The 17,493-nt window shown below is 48.7% G+C and overlaps 6 protein-coding genes across 6 annotated transcripts; 1 reads left to right on the top strand and 5 right to left on the bottom strand.

The window, feature by feature from the left end:
- Positions 1-1,535: 1,535 nt before the first annotated feature.
- On the bottom strand, positions 1,536-3,886 carry TRUGW13939_05423 (uncharacterized protein; the record flags this gene model as incomplete). Its single annotated transcript, XM_035488586.1, has 5 exons — positions 1,536-1,745; positions 1,798-2,391; positions 2,447-2,589; positions 2,647-3,333; positions 3,388-3,886. 5 exons carry the CDS (start codon positions 3,884-3,886, stop codon positions 1,536-1,538), a joined length of 2,133 nt encoding a protein of 710 aa, XP_035344479.1.
- Positions 3,887-5,171: 1,285 nt separating this feature from the next.
- Positions 5,172-5,810, top strand: TRUGW13939_05422 (uncharacterized protein; the record flags this gene model as incomplete). Its single annotated transcript, XM_035488585.1, has 1 exon — positions 5,172-5,810. The coding sequence occupies one exon, from the start codon at positions 5,172-5,174 to the stop codon at positions 5,808-5,810; it is 639 nt and encodes a 212-aa protein (XP_035344478.1).
- A 571-nt stretch (positions 5,811-6,381) lies between these two features.
- On the bottom strand, positions 6,382-9,193 carry TRUGW13939_05421 (uncharacterized protein; the record flags this gene model as incomplete). Its single annotated transcript, XM_035488584.1, has 7 exons — positions 6,382-6,971; positions 7,029-7,376; positions 7,426-8,569; positions 8,634-8,883; positions 8,939-8,994; positions 9,051-9,078; positions 9,144-9,193. The coding sequence occupies 7 exons, from the start codon at positions 9,191-9,193 to the stop codon at positions 6,382-6,384; spliced, it is 2,466 nt and encodes an 821-aa protein (XP_035344477.1).
- Positions 9,194-10,063: 870 nt separating this feature from the next.
- TRUGW13939_05420 (uncharacterized protein) lies at positions 10,064-11,818 on the bottom strand (the record flags this gene model as incomplete). The annotated part of the gene is made up of 3 exons (XM_035488583.1): positions 10,064-10,865; positions 10,933-11,132; positions 11,588-11,818. The coding sequence occupies 3 exons, from the start codon at positions 11,816-11,818 to the stop codon at positions 10,064-10,066; spliced, it is 1,233 nt and encodes a 410-aa protein (XP_035344476.1).
- Positions 11,819-12,670: 852 nt separating this feature from the next.
- Positions 12,671-14,630, bottom strand: TRUGW13939_05419 (uncharacterized protein; the record flags this gene model as incomplete). The annotated part of the gene is made up of 5 exons (XM_035488582.1): positions 12,671-12,838; positions 12,891-13,015; positions 13,079-13,694; positions 13,742-14,108; positions 14,170-14,630. The coding sequence occupies 5 exons, from the start codon at positions 14,628-14,630 to the stop codon at positions 12,671-12,673; spliced, it is 1,737 nt and encodes a 578-aa protein (XP_035344475.1).
- Positions 14,631-15,190: 560 nt separating this feature from the next.
- TRUGW13939_05418 (uncharacterized protein) lies at positions 15,191-17,222 on the bottom strand (the record flags this gene model as incomplete). Its single annotated transcript, XM_035488581.1, has 4 exons — positions 15,191-16,250; positions 16,318-16,770; positions 16,824-17,079; positions 17,144-17,222. 4 exons carry the CDS (start codon positions 17,220-17,222, stop codon positions 15,191-15,193), a joined length of 1,848 nt encoding a protein of 615 aa, XP_035344474.1.
- Positions 17,223-17,493: the final 271 nt, after the last annotated feature.

Genomic DNA, 17,493 nt, shown 5'->3' with positions numbered 1-17,493 from the left:
AACGTCAACAAACACGGCGGAAATACTAATTGGCCAAGACGCGATGCAGCGGGGCAAACCCAAACACAAGACACTATTGGCCAAACTACTCCATACTGACCCCACTCTTCAATGATACAGTGAGTCAATATCTTCAATGTTAATATTATAGTGGTTGGTCAAGATACGAAATATGACTTGGTTTCAAATCCATCCAGCCTTGCCGCGAATTATTCTTCCTTTTTCGAGAATGCTCGACCTTCCGTGATATCCAAGAGGACGCACGCGCGCAGACTTTACTGATGGCCAACCCGGCATTTTCTCGCCGAGACAATTTTTTCCCCAAAGCCAACAATGATAGATCACAAAACACCGTATCTGGAGCAAGCCATGCATATTCCACGTATGGTCAGACCTCGGCTCTTGCCAAACAGTGCCGCTGTTTATTATTCACTTTATGTGCTTGTTCGGCCCAACAATGTCGGCCCGGTCTAGATCGATATAGACAGCAAGAAATTGATCTGCAGCGAGGAACAGACCAATAGCCTCTTTAGGGGGAAAGTCCTTGGGGAGAAAAAAAAGAACAAGCAACCCCAGATTTAAACCCCGTTCGACCCGTATTATCCCATATTCCTTGGATTATAATAGGAGTATTACTTATTATCGCGGCTACAGCGGCAAGCCGCCATGAAGATCCGAGTGGCTGGTTTCAGCAATAGCTTCACCGCTCAATGAATAATACTAGTCTCAATATGACTTACTTTGGTTATTTGCTTCTTTAAATTCCCAGTTTGTATGGACTGTCATTTTTTTTTTAAAAAAAAAATCAGGTAGAGTATATTTGCATATCGACTAGGAAATCAAAATATTTACTTGCAGTACTGCTCTCCCGAATATTTCAAAACCCGCCATTCGCGCCGAAAGCATGATAGCCGCCGTTGACATTTGAGCAAAAAAGTAAGCATGCAGAAATAAACCAACCAACAAACAAAAAAGAACAGTCCAGACTCTAGCACGTGCTGATCTTCAATGGTACGTCCTACCTACGGTTCTTGTTGCCCTGGATTCTGCCAATGTCGTATACAGAGATAATCAGGCCAGAAGCTTGCATCACGGATCGGCAGTCTCAAAAGCTTGTCGTTTTCTTTTCTTTTCTTTTTTTGTCTTTGCCCGGAGAGATCTACATTTTATGTTGTATTTGTACGGAGTATCAATTCATTGATCAGCACTGCACCGACACCAGGTTGGAAGGAACATTATGATAACATTTGCAGTAGTCGCTGAATGCGAGGTAATCACATTTATGGCAAATCACGGGAATTAAAAAAAAATTGACTGTAACAAAAAAGAACAATGACCACAGAAACAAGACAACGGTAACAACTAATTACTCAACATAAGAAAAATGCACGCAGTGGTCTGGTGACAGAAATCCAGTCCACAACCAATTTCCCTTCTTGCTCGGGACCAATCAAACGCAACGTAGATCTGCCAATTAACCCTCCCCAAAAAAAGCCCAGGGCAGAAAAAAAGTTTCGACTCCGACGGTTAGGCGTCTAGTCACCGTTGGGCATGCTTTCGACCTCGTCGCTGAGATTTCTCCAGTTGTCTGCCTGCAGTTCGGCATACTTGACTCGCTCCTGGCTCCAATCCTGATGCAACCGGCTGATATGATACTGGCTTTGTTGGAAGTAGGCGAGCTCGTCGCGGATGCACTCCTTGATGAAAACGCCTCGAGCATGTTGCTGCACAATTGATTCCTTGTCCTGTGACACGTTAGTCTGAATTCTAGAAAAAAAGAAAAAAAGAAGAACCCACCTTGAAAATAGATTCCTCTATCTTTTCAATCTCCCCCGGTTTAACCGTCCCCTGCGGCCGGGCCCTCAACTCCTGAAGCTTTCTTTCATTGCTTTCAATGCGCTTCTCTAATTGGGGAATGTTGTCTTTGGCATAACGATCTCTCCTTTCAAAGAGCTCGCGCACGCTGACAAGACAGTCGCGCTGTCGTTTTAAATCTTCCAAAACACCATCGCCCCAGGCTTTCGCCTCGTCTTCAAGCAGGCTTTGACTCGCAGAAAGATGTCTTGCGGTAGCGTTGATGCCGTCGTTGAGAAGAGGCACGTCGTTTGTGTCAATGGCATATGTCGTCTTTGTTGCTTCGGTCAAGGACTGCAGCGCCAAAGAGAATCGGAGATGGTCTGCAGCTAACCCTTCATTCCGCTTCGCCAACCGCTCCAGCAATGTACAGAGATTGATGTAGATTTCTGCGGAACGCTTTACTCCTGAACGCACAGTGTCGAACATTTCATTCAAGGTGGGCGGTAAAGAATCTTCAAGATCCGGTGGGAGGCTTCGGCCTGTAAATTCTTCCTGCACGGATATCGTTGCCTGTTTGCGCCAGACTGAAAGTTCCTATACAAACGGATGAGCATCATCGCTTAGACCAAAAAATCCCGAGCAATCTTACCGTAGGAACAGTTAGAAACATGACAACGAGTTGCTCCTGACTCAAAACAGGGTGTCGAACGAGCGCATTGGTGAAGCGCACGAGTCCGCGTCGGCGCTTCTCGAGGAATGAAGTTGAATCCGCTGAAAGATGAGTGCCATTAACTTAGAAAGTGTGAGCTGGATTTGAGGCTGTTTCCTACAAAGAGCCTTGGGACGTACCTGAAACTCTCTTGGGAGGAAGTAATGGTAGCTGGCGAAACGGGTACCGCTTTTGTAAACAGTCCAGTAGCCACACAAAGTCGCTGTATCGACGCACAACGGAGCTGCCCCGACGAGCTGATTTGACCTCATAATTGCGATGTTGGAACATGAAAACACCTTCCTTTTCTGGCAGTAGAATAACAGTGACAGTTTCTTCCACCCCCAACCCCGTCACTCCACCACTGCCAATTGCCCGGTTTTGAGGACTGGTGTTGTCCTGTTCTCTTCCTTGTTGTCCAAACCCGCCCAATTCGGGTTGTTGTCCACTTGACCCAAAGGGCGCTGCTGTAGTATTGTTATAGGCGCTCCAGCCTGACCCGGAACTGCTAGGAGGAATTTGACCATTTGTTGGACCTCCGTTATGCGACTCGGGGACAGAAGCCGCCCATCCATTAGTGCCAGATCGGACGCTGCCGAACCCGTTTAGTGGCGGTTCATTTGAAGGAACAGAGGTGTGATTGTGACCACGGTGTAGGTCAGGACTACCCCATGGGTCCGGATCTGATGCGCCAAAAGAGGCTTGTCGCGGTGTAGCAGGTTGTTCCGCAGTCGGTATCGAGGGTTCCTCCTGGGCCTGCGAGACAGGTTCTGGTTCGCTGGGAGATTTAAGATCATCCAAGTACGAAATCTTTGGTTGTGGGAGATCTATACAAAGTTAGAGAGGCGTAATTGTCGAAAGCTTCAAGAAGGATGGCATACTATTTCGTCGCTCGTCAATTGCATCGTACCCTAGATCTTCTCCTTCCTGAGCTAGCCCTATCAAGGCAAGCAAGACATTGAACTCATTCTGCCCTAGCCCGCTTGCAGAATCCTGGCCTCCGGGTAAAACCAGGTTCAGTATCTTAGCCTGGTCCGCTGCATTCAAGCTGCTAGACGAAAGAATCTGGCGAACAGCAGTCAACCCAACGTCAGCGCCGACCCGGTTCCCGGCATCGAGAACCAACTCATAGGCATCTATATAGGTTTCGGGAGCATCTGTGGCTGGAAGGAGGTTTTTGACTAGATTCTGTTGGCCGGCTTTCTTGGGCGTCGGCATATCCCAGGGGGAGTCACCGCTGTTGCTATCATCCGCGAACAGAGCCGAGCCGGATCGGTGGTGCGTGGGCGGCTCGTCATCGAAGAGCGAGGACTTGGACCGACGAGACGGGTTGGCCGCGGCGGAGTCGTCGTCGTCGGGCGAGGTGCCGAACAAGGACATGGTGGTTGTGATATGTATCTATATAGAGAGGATCGAGTTGGAGTTGTTGTTGATCGCTGCGTCACCGGTGGAGGCGTCCGTTCCGTTGTAGCTTGCGACTTATCGGTGCACGCGCGCTGGTGAGTTAGCTTCTAGTCGCGCAAACACAGCCGAGGGAAGGGGCGACGATGGATGGGATGGCGCGAGGATTCTTTCATACCAGAGATCAATGATGGCGCGCACAGCGCATGGTGGTGGTGAAGACTGATGGAGGTCGAGGTGCAGCTCGAGACTTGGAAAGTGGGACAGCCGGGTAGCTCTAGCGGCCGCGTCGTTGTCAGGTATGATAGTAGCTACCTGTAGATACCGGTATAAGGCGATAAGAAATTTGCCACTTTACAGTGAATTGACTTCTCTTGGCTATTATCTCTCAGTATTTCTCAGAACTCGCTATGGTGGGGTTAACAAACAACCTTGGCCGCACAGTGTAGAATGTAGATGGTTGCTTTTAAGGCTCTGGGCTCCGGGCTCCCTAAGCTGCCCCGTGACCACCCCCGAGGCCCCTAAAGCCCGCTAAAGGGCCCCTAAGTGGGCTGTAGGCACTGTAGGCTGCAGTGATACAGTGACGCAGACGGCATTGCGCAGGCCGGAGAGCACCGCAAATCTGTGTTTCTCTTGAATTTCAAGTAAAAAAAATTTAAAGAAAATTAAACAAATGCAATATCAATACTACCCCTAGAAATAAATGCACCAGCAATGCTAATCACAGCCTGACAACTGTGTGGCAACGGCAATAATGGACGATCGATCTATCGGGATGGTTGCGCAACGCCCGCCGGCGGCAACTCCCAATCCGAGGGCCTTCTCAGCAACTACGTACTACCACTAACTCACCACTCACTACCACCGACAATTAACAGCAAAAAAGAGAACCTCCAACAATATCCAGCTATTTTTGATCCTCAATGACTCTGCACACGGCTCAAATGCCTGTTTGAAATGCTTATTTACCTTTCTTTCACTGTCTCCACGTCACTAGCCTGACCCTGCTTACTTGCAGCCTTGCTCTGGCTCCGCCGTCCCATTCATCCTCATTCTCCCGCCGATTGCGATTTTCGATATCAAAAAGACGATTCCACCTTTTTACGAATGCAGTAGAATAACCCTGCTTTATTTTTTCATTTATTTTATTTCCTTCGTTCCTTTTATTTCTTATTTCCGGGGGTTTTTATTATAATACTATACGCACACTTTCTTTTTCTTCCTCTCTCGCCATCCGCATGAAACCACAACCCTCGTCCCCATAATGCCCAGCGAAACAACAACCGCAACAACAACAACATCGTCGTCATCGTCATCGTCAGAAACCCTCGAAGCCGAGATTTACAAACACCTCACCGAAACCTCTGCGCTCGACGAGCTACACGCCGAGCTCCTCTTCTCGCTCCAACGCGCCGGCTGGACCGAGCGAATCCAATCCCTCACCCTCGATCTTCTGCGCGCCGGGCGCTGCAGTCAATTCGACGAGCTGGTCGACGTTGTTGTTGCGCTTGCGGCGGGTGAGGCGCATCCTACTGTGCCCGAGGCGGACAGCGACAGCAGCAACAGTACTACAACAACAACAAATGGGCATGGAGGAACGACAAATGGAGTGGGCTCATCAGAACCGCTGTTCAACAATCTGGATGTGCGGATACCCAAAGACGTCGTTGATCAGGGCGTCAAGGCGCTCAAGGACTCGATACGGCCCATTGCCACTATTGAAGGCGACGAGGACACTTCTTCTGCTGCCGAAGCAGACGCACCTAGTAGCCACAACACGTCCAAGTCGGACAAAAAACCCAACAAGACGAGCACCAAAGACTCACGCCTAAAGACTGCTGCCGATGCCAGTCCTTCAAAGAACGCAGCAGCTAATAAAAAGGCCAAATCTGGAGGGAAATAATTTCCTCCAACAACAAAAAACAGAACTATAGCATTGGCATTGCAAAAAGAATTTGGCGTTTTCATGGGTATGGAGTAGAGTTATGGAGTAGACGGTTACACATACAGTTTTGGTTTTGCCTGTCTCTTTTTTTTTTTGGCTGTGGCTTTAGCATGTAGAAATCATGCAGGAAGGCTGAACATGATTCAATGCCCCTTCCTTATGTACAGTACTTTCATATCCTATTGATACCATGAAGAGAATTACTTTCACTTTTGAAACACTTGAAGAATGGATTCTATTTCAACCACCTAGGAAAGTGTAGATAGAGTACAAACAAAAAACAGAACAATTAAGAAAACGAAATAGAAAACCACTGATCTGCCTCTTTCTGATCTCTACTGGTACTTCTGCGCATTACCAGGGCATAAAAAACTACGCAGCACCAAACCAATCGAAATATGCAGATAGCAAAGCAAAACCAACTAGTATTTCTCGTAAATGCTGAGGTTTCTTATAAGAAACCTAATCCCGTTCCCATATTGAATGAACACAACAGATTCATGAAGACGTCAAGAGCGTTCGAACAGGCTTAATCGTAGAGACTGTCATCGTTGCCAGCCTCTCCAAATCCGTTCTGCCCGTCACCTCCAGTGACTTCCTCAGCAGAAGGGAAACGGAAGAAAGCACTGCCGCCAGAGTTCTTCATGCTCTGGGCAAAGGCCTCGTACCGGCGAATCTCAACGTCACTGACAGACCGACGTGCCGATGCCATGGCCTCTTCAAAGTGCGCGCGGGTGAGTTCCGGCACAGGGTCTTCGACGTCGGCCTCGTCCATCTCAATGTCCTCACCAGCCGCTTCGCGTTCCTTCTGGCGCTCAATGTCAATTCCAATGGACTGCTTGATGGCCAGCTTAACGGCACGCTGGGTGACGAATCCAAGATCAGCACCCGAGAAGCCATGGGTCTTGGTGGCAATGAATGGAATGTCCACGTCGGGCGCAACAGGAGTCTTGCGGAGCTGCGCCTTGAGGATACCCTCTCGGGAAGCTTGGTCGGGCAGAGGAACGTAGACCAGAGTGTCCAGACGACCAGGTCGGCAAAGAGCAGGGTCAAGTTGCTCAGGTCGGTTGGTTGCTCCGATGACGAAGACATTCTTCTTGGAGGTCATTCCGTCCATTTCTACACTGTCGTTAGTACTTGGCTTTTAATAAGTTTCGCAATAAAAAAAATTCTTACCAGTCAAAAGTTGGTTAACAACACGGTCAGATGCACCACCGGCATCACCAACAGAGCCTCCACGGGCCTTGGCAATGGAATCAAGTTCGTCCAAGAACACAACACAAGGAGCAGCGGCACGAGCCTTGTCGAAGATGTCACGAATGTTGCTCTCAGATTCACCGAACCACATACTCAACAGCTCAGGGCCCTTGACGGAAATGAAGTTTGCGGCACACTCGTTGGCAACAGCCTTGGCAAGCATGGTCTTACCCGTACCAGGAGGTCCATAGAACAGAACACCGCGGGACGGAGAAAGGCCAAACTTGAGGAACTTTTCGGGGTGTTCCACGGGGTATTGAACGCTCTCTGCGGCTTCTGTTAGTCTCTATTTTTAAGACCTGGGCTATCAACTTACCGATAAGTTCCTTCTTGACCTCTTCCAAACCACCAATGTCTTCCCAGCGAACGTTGGGCACTTCCACGACAGCAACCTCGCGGAGAGCAGAGGGGTTGGAAACACCCAATGCAAAGCGGAAGTTCTCCATGGTAACACCAAGAGAGTCAAGGACCTCGGCGTCGATCGTATCTTCGTCCAAATCAATCAGATCCATCTTCTCACGGATTTGCTGCATGGCGGCCTCGGAGCAAAGCGAAGCAATATCAGATCCAACGTAACCGTGTGTGTCAGCGGCGATCGCCTCGAGGTCGACATCCTCGCCCAACTTCATGTTCTTGGTGTGGATCTGGAGAATTTCCAGACGGCCGGTAGGGTCGGGGATACCAATGTCGACTTCACGGTCAAAACGACCGAAACGGCGCAAGGCAGGGTCGATCGAGTTGGGTCGGTTGGTAGCAGCCATGACCACGATGTTGGAGCGGGCTTTCATTCCGTCCATCAAAGTCAAAAGCTGAGAGACGACACGACGCTCAACCTCTCCGTTGGTCTTGTCACGCTTGGGGGCAATGGAATCGATCTCATCAATGAAGATGATAGCGGGAGAGTTCTTCTCGGCTTCCTCGAAAGCCTTGCGTAGATTCGACTCGGACTCACCGGCCATCTTGGACATGATCTCGGGACCGTTGATGAGGAAGAAAAAGGCACCGGTCTCGTTGGCCACGGCACGAGCCATCAAGGTCTTACCGGTACCGGGAGGGCCGTACATGAGAATACCACGTGGAGGCTTGATACCGATCGACTTGAAGAGTTGAGGGTGTCGGAGAGGCAGTTCGACGAGTTCTCGAACCTGTGCCATTTGTTTCCGGCAGCCACCGATATCATCATATCCGACCTCGTTGAGGTTGCCCTCTTCATCCTCACGTTGGATGGGTTCGCCTTCGCAGTGAACAATTGTGTCCTGGGCAACGATACCGTACTCCGGGGGGTCGACCTCCACTACCTTGAACTCTACTTGCCGCATACCACCACGCACTGTGAACAAGTCACCTTGTCGCACCGGGCGGTAAGCCTCACGGAAGTATGGAGCAAGGAAGACGTCGAACAGAGAGCCGGTAATGCCCTCGACGGTGTCGGCGATGGGAAGGACGGCGATGCGCTTGGCCTGTGAGAGATGGTGTTAGCAAGCTGTGCTGAAGTACTTCCCAAGTGGTTCGGCAGAGACTTACATATTTAATGTCTGGGCATGGGTGAACGGTGACGATATCGCCATGCTTCACACGGAGGTTGTGTCGGACAACACGGTTAATACGAACGCTGCCGTCGTCAAGGTCGTCGTCCGCGAGGACGATAAGAACGGTATCCTTCCGCTTCTTTCCCTTGACCAGGACTGTGTCACCACGGAACAGCTGGAGGGTTTCCATGGTATTGTTAGAAAGGGCGATGATCGAGTTGTCGTCGTTAACGGCATCGGTCACACTGTATGGGTCAGCAACGGTGTCCTCTTGGCTAAAGTGACGGGCGAATCACTCACATCAGGGAGTTTGGCTTCTTCTTCTTCTTGAGAATAGCAGTGGCTGTGTCCAACTCCTGGAGATCCATCAGTAAAAAGCCAACTATTGTTGCCGGGTAATGCTTCAACTTACATCCTTGGCCTCAGCACCGGAGGGGTCACTGCAGACGAATTTTGTCAGCATGAGAACGAGACGACGAGTGGAGGGGAAAAAAAGATAACGTACTTGAGGTTGACCTTCCCCTTAGACTTAACGTGATCTGGTTCGGCCGACATTTTCAAAGATGATGGGAGATGCGTGGGTTAATGAAGCTGGGTGCGATGGCTGGCACTGGTCACAGACGTCACCAGACCCGAACTGAAAACACGATCTCGCTGGGGGCGAGAGCAGATAGAAAAAAGGGAGGAGACAGTAGATATGATCACACTTGGATACACAAGCTGAACAGGAACAACTTGTGAGGGGGAGGTGGATGAAGAAGCGAGCAACCGGCGAGGTGATGGGTTGAGTAGGTTAAGGTCGGCAGCGGCAGCTCCAGATTAAGAGGTGACGATATCGAACTAGCGCGCGTCGGACCTGCCTGGGCAACTCGGGCGATTATTAACAGCCAGCAACAGTAATGGAAGCAACCAGAAAGGAGACAGGGCAAATGCGGAGTATGGCACGGAGGCAAATTTGATTACTATAATTAATATTTTTTTTTTTTAAATTCTTATTACATGATGCTCTTTGTTGGCTGCTTGAAAGAGCGCAAGTAGGAGAGCTTGGATAGTGCCGGGTCGAGGCGCTCACCGCCCGGGCACAGCGAAAGACATGGAATCCCCTCGACCGCCCCAGCCACGCGTCCAGCCACATGCACCCGCCACAGGTGACGCACCGCACTGCAGCCTGCGCCTGCCTGATTATTCAGGCCGCACTCTGTTCTAAATAATATGAAGCACTCTTTGACCACGACATCTGTCTTTCAGCGTGGTGGAAACTAAAAATAACTCTCTTGTATGTTTCCGTCATCTTATATTAATTGTAAATGACTGAACAAAGTGGATAATTAGGAGAGAAAAAAAAATTACACGATGAATATCTATCTACACTTGTCTAACGCACATGCAAAGTGCATGTGCAAGGTATCATAAAGAGACTGCAATCTATGCCAACGCAGTAGCCTGCCACGAGTCATAAGTTCCCCAGATTCCTGCCAGCAGACTGATGAACCCATTGAGATACACTGGCACCCCGACTCCCCCCTCAACGCTCCAGTGCGTGCAGAGCGTACCCCAGGCCAGGTTGTTAATCAGCTTCTTCCTCCAAGCGCGAATTGCCAATCGCCGGGTTTCGTTTTCTTCTTGCTCCGACTCGGAAACAGCTTTTTCGCCAGCCGAGACCTGCTCGTTGCGTTGTTTCTTTCTCTCTTCTTCTTGCCGGCTGAATAGAACCGAATCCTGGTATAGTCGCACAAACTGAAGCAGGATGTAGATGAACCAAGCGCGGACGCTCCAGAGACTCCATTTTGCGGTTCCTCCTGTTCGTTTCACCAGTGTCTGCCATGCTATTCCCTTGGAAGCCAGGTATGAACCATTTTCCAGCGCTTGGTATACCAAAATAGACAAAACCTCCACGTAGGCAATTGCCTTTAGCGTACGATCCTTTGGCGGTGATTTATAAACCGAAGAGCCCCATGCCCAGATTGTGACAAGCTCAAAGAGACGGAGCGTGTAGCGGGTTTCCGAGATCAGGCTCGAGAGGGCCAACAGCGGCGCCGGACGCGCATATGAAGGGACAGGTGGTTTGGGCGCAGTAAGTTTCCCGCCCAGTCTTTGGAGGAGAAAGAACTTTATCCGAGTTTGCACAGCAGTCAAAGGAGACGAGTTCAGAACGTGGTGGAGGATGTGCGAGCTATAGCCGATTGTCGACAGCGCCGAATCAACGCCAGACGGGGTGGACAAAAATCTAATTGAAAAGCGGTCAGCTGTAGTTCTTCAATCGCAGAATCGTCCTGTCCAACCTGTATACTCACTTCTTTAGCCTCAGGACCGTCTCATCGGTCTTGGACAAGACGTCGATAGCCGTCTTGTAAGAGCCGATCTTCCCCGCTGCTCCTGGCGTCTGTGGAGCGAGCTCATCGGACGCGTTCAAGTCTTGTCCTGGTGGAACAGACTTCTCTTTGTCGTCTGCCATTTTTGCGCATGTCGAGTTTGAAGCAATTCGGGCACAAAGCTAGGGAGCGCGCGTCGATAATTATATGTTTTTTTGTCAATGCCGAGGCACGCCTCGGAACGCGGAACAAGATTCCCGATAAGGTGATTCCGCATTGCCGATAACGGTTCACATGCGACAACAACATGGTTTTAACCAACGGAATTATTATATCGGTTACTGCTACACAATACTAAGTATTCGTTTGAAATACTATGTTCAACAACTTGGCAGGAAATGCTTGACTCTCTGGTTGGCATCGTTGATATTTTTATCAAACTAAACAATTTCTAGGAACGAGAAATGATTTGTCTCCGACAATAGGCTGTGCCAATTGACCAATCCGGACTAACTTCGACGCGTCCAAGATATCATCCCTGATCCTTTTGATTCTTGCCATGGCCTCCTTCTTTTTCTTTTTCACTTAGAGACAATAAACGAGTTAATTCTGAAATCTCTTCAACCCTCTGGGCTACCGGGCCCCGAGCTTGCGCCGGCTGGCCAGCCCCAGCTGGAATCGGAGGGAGGGGACGAACGATTCTCTGCCCGGGACCTTGAATAGTTAAGGGAAACGCCGTAGACGCCGAGTCTTCTGGTATCGGCGAGATGTGGGCTCGCGGCTCTCTTGCAACGCCTCTCCGTATGCGTGGACGCCTTTGAAAGCCCGGCGGCGGATTGTTCTCAGGAGGTAGTGACTGGTAGGTCATCGGATCTTGCGCATACGGAACCGGACTGGTTGAAGTTATGCTCAACCTGACATTGTTTCCTGGCTGGCCATGGCCATATGGTGGTGGTGGTGGTTGGTTAGACAGTGGCTGCCTGTGAGAGCTTGCAACGGATTCTTCGATATGGAAGCTTGTCGGATCCTCGTCATCATCATCGTCGTAGTCATCATCATCAGCGTAAAAGGAATTCTCATAATGCCAGTATGCATCATGACTGTCAGTACTTGCGGTGAGTGCTGCAAACTGCGTCGTTTGCTGGCTGCCTGGGCGCCCACCTGGCGGGTTGCTTCCTGACCGCCCAGTCATGTCTTTAAAGATGAGATGAGCTGTGTAATCTGCCTCGAACTTGATATAAAAAATATAAAACAAAGATTAGCGTACCTGACGACCTTTTTCTTTTGTGGCTCTTGGAGTGGGTTGGTGGTTTGATGTGAAGAGAATTTACTGCCTGTGGCTGTTCGAAGGATCTCGTCTTCTTTATTAAGAGAAATCTTCACACAAGAGACCCGCTTGTCTGGTGTGTTGTTGTGACTCTGTCGTGACCCTGTATCGTGACGCTATACCGCTACTATACTGTTACAGTGACCCTCTGTTGTTACTCTGTGTGAATTGCACTGATCCAAGTTAGAGTTCTTTGTGTTTGTTCTCTTATTTTCCTTTTATAAACTAATAGAAAAACAGATCCAACAGATCTGGAACCTTGTTTGTATCACCTAGAAGGTACAATAATTCATTGACTTTTGATATCAATGAATTTAATAACTATGAGGTAGAACTTGGGCATACATTGGCTCTGGGAGATTGTATAGTATTTTCTATAGTACCTTCTCCCTTCTACCGAACTCGGCACAAACGATGTCGAACTTCTTTCCACTCCTCACTCCCAACACACACATGGCACCAAAACACATCATCTGGATCAACAGCCTTTTTGATCTTTTGCAACCTTTCATAGTTGGACCCCCAGAACGCTTGTTGGAAATTGGGTTCATTCCAATACGCCTGTATTTTTTTAGTGATTGTGTTGTCATTAAAAAGATCCAGAAATACATACCTCATTGAGGTACGCCCCCGATTCAGGAACCAGTCGCCGCAAAGCTTCGACTTGGACGTTGTTAATGTTATGTTCGACGGTCGCTCGTTCAGTCTCGTCGAAAGGTGTCCAGTCTTGTGAAGCCACTAGGGTGCGTTAGATCTTGAGAAACCGTATTGCTAGGACCAGACAATATATCCTTCACTTACCAGCATGAATCAACGCCTTTCTCCACGCAGGGTTGACAGCATCACTGCCACCTCTTGGTTTCGCGTCCCAAACACCTTTTCCAGAAACCATGTACAATCTCCCTCCCGCATCTCCCATAAAGTCCATCAGTGCACCACGAAAAGCGTCTTTTGTCAGAGTCTCCGGCGGCAACAGGCGAGATCCAACCACCTTGTCCACACCTGCACCGCCATCGTCGGCATACTTGAGAAACATGCTGTAGAAGTTTGGAAAGATAGTCGAAGTTGCCTTTGTAGTTATTTGGCCAGAGTACGTCTCGTTGACATGATGCAAAAAGGGTTTCAGCAAGTTCTCCAGTATATTCGCCGAAGCAGGGTCATACAAGGCAAACACCGCTTCAAAGGACGCTATATCGCCTCCTAATCCGGCGGCGCTGGTATTAGGGTACATGTATGTATACGCTGCAACGTTTGAGTCAGAGAGGGTAGGATATTGTGCTAGCAGGTATGCCACGCTGTCCCAGTAGGCCCTGGAGTTTATTTGTGCCTCGATAGTAAAATCGTATACCGCAATTGGGCTGGATGGAACAGTCCGCACAGTCACTTTCGTCAAGACTCCAAATGTGCTCCCACCGCCCTGAGATGTTAGGAACTTTCCAAAGACGGTTTGAACTTGGCACTTACTCCTCGAACAGCCCAGAACAAATCTGTATTTTGACATTCATTTGCTATGGTTATTTTTCCCGTAGGCGTCACCATCTCCACCTCGTAAACCTGATCGGAACCAAGCCCAAAAATGTTTGAGATGGGACTGTGGCCACCTCCAGTCAGATAACCGCCCATAGTAACTTCCGGTCCCATGCCGTCAACGACTGTTAGATTGTGTTGATGCAGGTTGTAATATACATCGCTGACGTATGATGCGGCTCCTGCGGTCACTGCCGTAGTATCAATTGTAATGTTGCAGTTTTTTGGCTTGAAATGGTCATGATACTCGTATCCTCCGACCATATATCTCGTCCAGATTGATAGAGAGTACGGGGCTGCAGACCTGTTCCTCAGGTCAGATAGGCTATTCAGTATATCGATTTGGCTCAATACTATGCACATACCGCTTTATATAGTCATGCCCAGATGCTTTTACATTCAACCTCACATTATTCTCCCTGGCAAAGTCAATTGCAAGCTTGACATCTTTCGCAGACGTTGCATTGACAACGTAAACTGGGTATCCCAGACCGCTGCACGGCGCAGATGCGTTTGGCAGGCACGAATCATTGTTTATGTTGTTCCATGCCGTGCTAATCGGGTTGTCTTGGTGAAAGGCGAACGTGCTCCAAGAGCTCGTGATATTGGTGCAGGTGTCGTTGTTGAAACCAGGATAGGAAGGGTGGCAGGCCAACGCAGGTGGAGATGGGTGTATCAAACGTCCGGAGAGGCTCTCGTTGAGGTGATTCCACTGGCAGAGGCTGGGCCAAGATGCATCATTTGGCGTCGATTTGCACATTTCGTTGTGAGCTTCAACATAGCCAAGGAATGATGAGACATGGAGGAGCAGCCATGAGACACGCATCCTGACGATTGAAAAAACAAAAAAGAAATAAAAATAGTATCCTGAAGAGATCGCTGCTGCTTCAATGTTTGAGCCGAGATTAATTGATGGAAGAAAAGCATGCTGCACCTCGCAAGTCTTATATACTTCATAGTTGAAATTATCGGCAAAACGCCGAACTGCGGCTTTCGCAGTTCGGCTGCCCAGCCCCATTATGAGAAGCACAGCCTTGGCTTATGCGTATATTTATTGCGACGCGTAAGCAAGAATTTGTCTCAGTAAATAAGATTGTTAACTGGCATGTTAAATGTCCAGTGTCATATTCCTGGACACAAAAATGGACAGCTGGTCGAAAGTCCCACCCCAGCCCTATACGTATGCGCTTAGCGGAGCCCTGCCCTTTAGTTCCATGTTGAAGTCACACAAGTTATGAAAATGGATAGTTCGGATTTCTTTCCGGCTTTTTGTTTCAAGATTGAGTGAGAACAGATCCGGCAATGTGATGCGTGTGCCCGGCAGCTCGCGAAGAAGCATATTGTAGATCAAGCTAAAGCCGGTCATAAATTGGATGATGCCGTATTTCAATTGCCATCTAGTAATGGGTCTAAATCCATGTCCAAATGCTCCTCGCCGACCTGGAAGAAATCAATATATTTATCCCACTCCTCCCACCATTGCGAGTTTTGCTCCGCCAAGGTCGTAAATCGCTGATCCGATTCAAGGTCATTGTTCCCCAAATTGGACCCCCGAACATCCGTTCCAAGTTTTTGTGCAGGAGTTCCAGGTAGCCTCTCGGCAAAGGTTTCATTTACAGTCCTCCATTCCTGTACAGCAAGGGGCCTGCCAGTCCTCGGGTCTATATTCCTCTGGCGACATGCGTGAAATATTGCGTCAAACATGATTGACGCACCCAGCTTGTTCTTCACAACTAGCTCGCTTGTGCTAATTGTAGCGCCTTGTTTAAGAATATCAATAAGCGCTTCGATGTGTATTGCCGCACGTGTCAATTCCCTGCGTTCTGGATATGACTGAAAGATCTTGTGTGCTTCTATGATCAAGCCCATAGCTTGACTTCCCTGCGCTGTTGTAAGTGTCATAAAAGTGGCCATGAACCTGAATAGAAATGTCGTTGCATTGAAAAGAGATGTGAAGTAAAGCTCCGGTAAGAATTTGAGCAGCCCGCCGGGATGCAAGTCCGATGCACATAGCTGACCGAGTTTCATAAATTGTGTAATGAGACTGGAGGCAACCTCGAAAGCTTTTTGTAGTATCGTTTGACGATGAATGCGTGTTTGTGTAGTTTGGCTTGGGTCTGCATTGGCTGGAGTGGTGAATGTCAAAGCAAAGAGATATAATTTGGCGTTGCACCACTCTATCTCAAGTTCTACTCTCCACGAGTCAATATGACTTTGTTTGAGCTCGTCCAGTTGTTCGCTAAATACTTGTGTAACTGAGAAATGCAAAGCGTGATCCTCGATATTGTCGAGAGTGTCCATCGCAGAAGCAGTAATCTTAAGAATCGAAAATAAGGTGTTCCATGATGATGGTACTAGATTTGATACGGTGAGAAGAGATTTATCAATGGATCTCATGCGCTGTCGCGTTGAAATCGGTGGTGGCAACCCGGAAAAGGTTGCAATTCTATGATAACCGTCAGACCATTTGAGTGCATACATACATTTATCAATAAAGGTCCTTCATGACTTACGCAGTGCCGATCCTGAAGCAACCCAGCCAGGTCCGGGCCTGGTCCACCGTATTCACTTCACCCTCAGTCGCCAAGCCAAACCCTGGCCACTCATTTTGTTCTGTACCAGAACCCAGGGGGCTATGGCAGTGGAGTTGCATTGCGGCATGGATCGCGAGGCCTGCATAGTTCCAAGCTGGATTTTGGAAGTATTTGGATTGAGGGACTGGCCACATGCAAAGAAGAAGTAAGGCATGGATGGTTTCAATGCGCTGGATGGCCTTTTGAAGTAGCGGTGACATGAGCTCCTCATGCTCAGTAGCTACTTCATGATTAAGACCTACAAATTTCTCGTGATCTCGACCGGAAATCAGGATGATGGTCCAAAAAAGGAGTGGTGATCTGCTAAGCAGATCCGCTAGAGATGTCACAGGTTGCAGGAACAACGCATGAGGACGATAGTGCACATCGAAGCTAGAGAACTCAGTCAACAAGAAAGGTGAAAATAAACTTTCAATAGTACATACTATTGGAATAATTCAATGGTAGTTCCGGGCTCGAGCTTGAGTTTACCCAGATTATAGGAACAGGCTGCGTCCTTGTCCGTAGTACCAAGCCACGATACAGCGTGTTCTGGGATGTCGGACGCGCATAATGCAGGCTCTGTGCTGTTACCCTTCTGTGGTACAGTTTGAATATTTGGGACTGGATTCAAACTGAGGACTCTTTTATGTGGTATTTCTTCTGCGGAGCGCAAAGCGTGTAGCTCGTGGCTGATCTCTTCTGTGAGTCTGCTTTGGTGAGGAATACTAGTAGTGTAAATGCAAACGGAGAGGAATCGACTTACCTTCTTGTTGACACGCGCTTAAAATTGGCATCAAATCGACATTCGAGGTCCTTCGATCTGCACCGAGAGCAAGGCCCATTCAACGTCTTTCGTGCGTCACAAGCGACCTTAGCCTGGCGACAGCGCGTGCAACTCTTCGCGCGGCCGAAAGGCTTCGCTCTGTCTGAGCTAATTCTGTTCATGAGTTCAAGTGAGTCTTCAATGCAAATCACAAAAACAGTACATTGGAATTGACAGCTAGCATTTGAAGACTTTCAACATTCAGGGTTTTTCGATTCAAAGATATGCGGGAAAGGATGCAACCAATCGGCTGAAGTTCATAACTACATGAAAGGATTAGATGAGCTGAT

Source organism: Talaromyces rugulosus, chromosome III (assembly GCF_013368755.1).
Source record: "Talaromyces rugulosus chromosome III, complete sequence".
NCBI lineage: Eukaryota > Fungi > Ascomycota > Eurotiomycetes > Eurotiales > Trichocomaceae > Talaromyces > Talaromyces rugulosus.
This window is presented reverse-complemented; position numbering and strand designations above follow the sequence as displayed.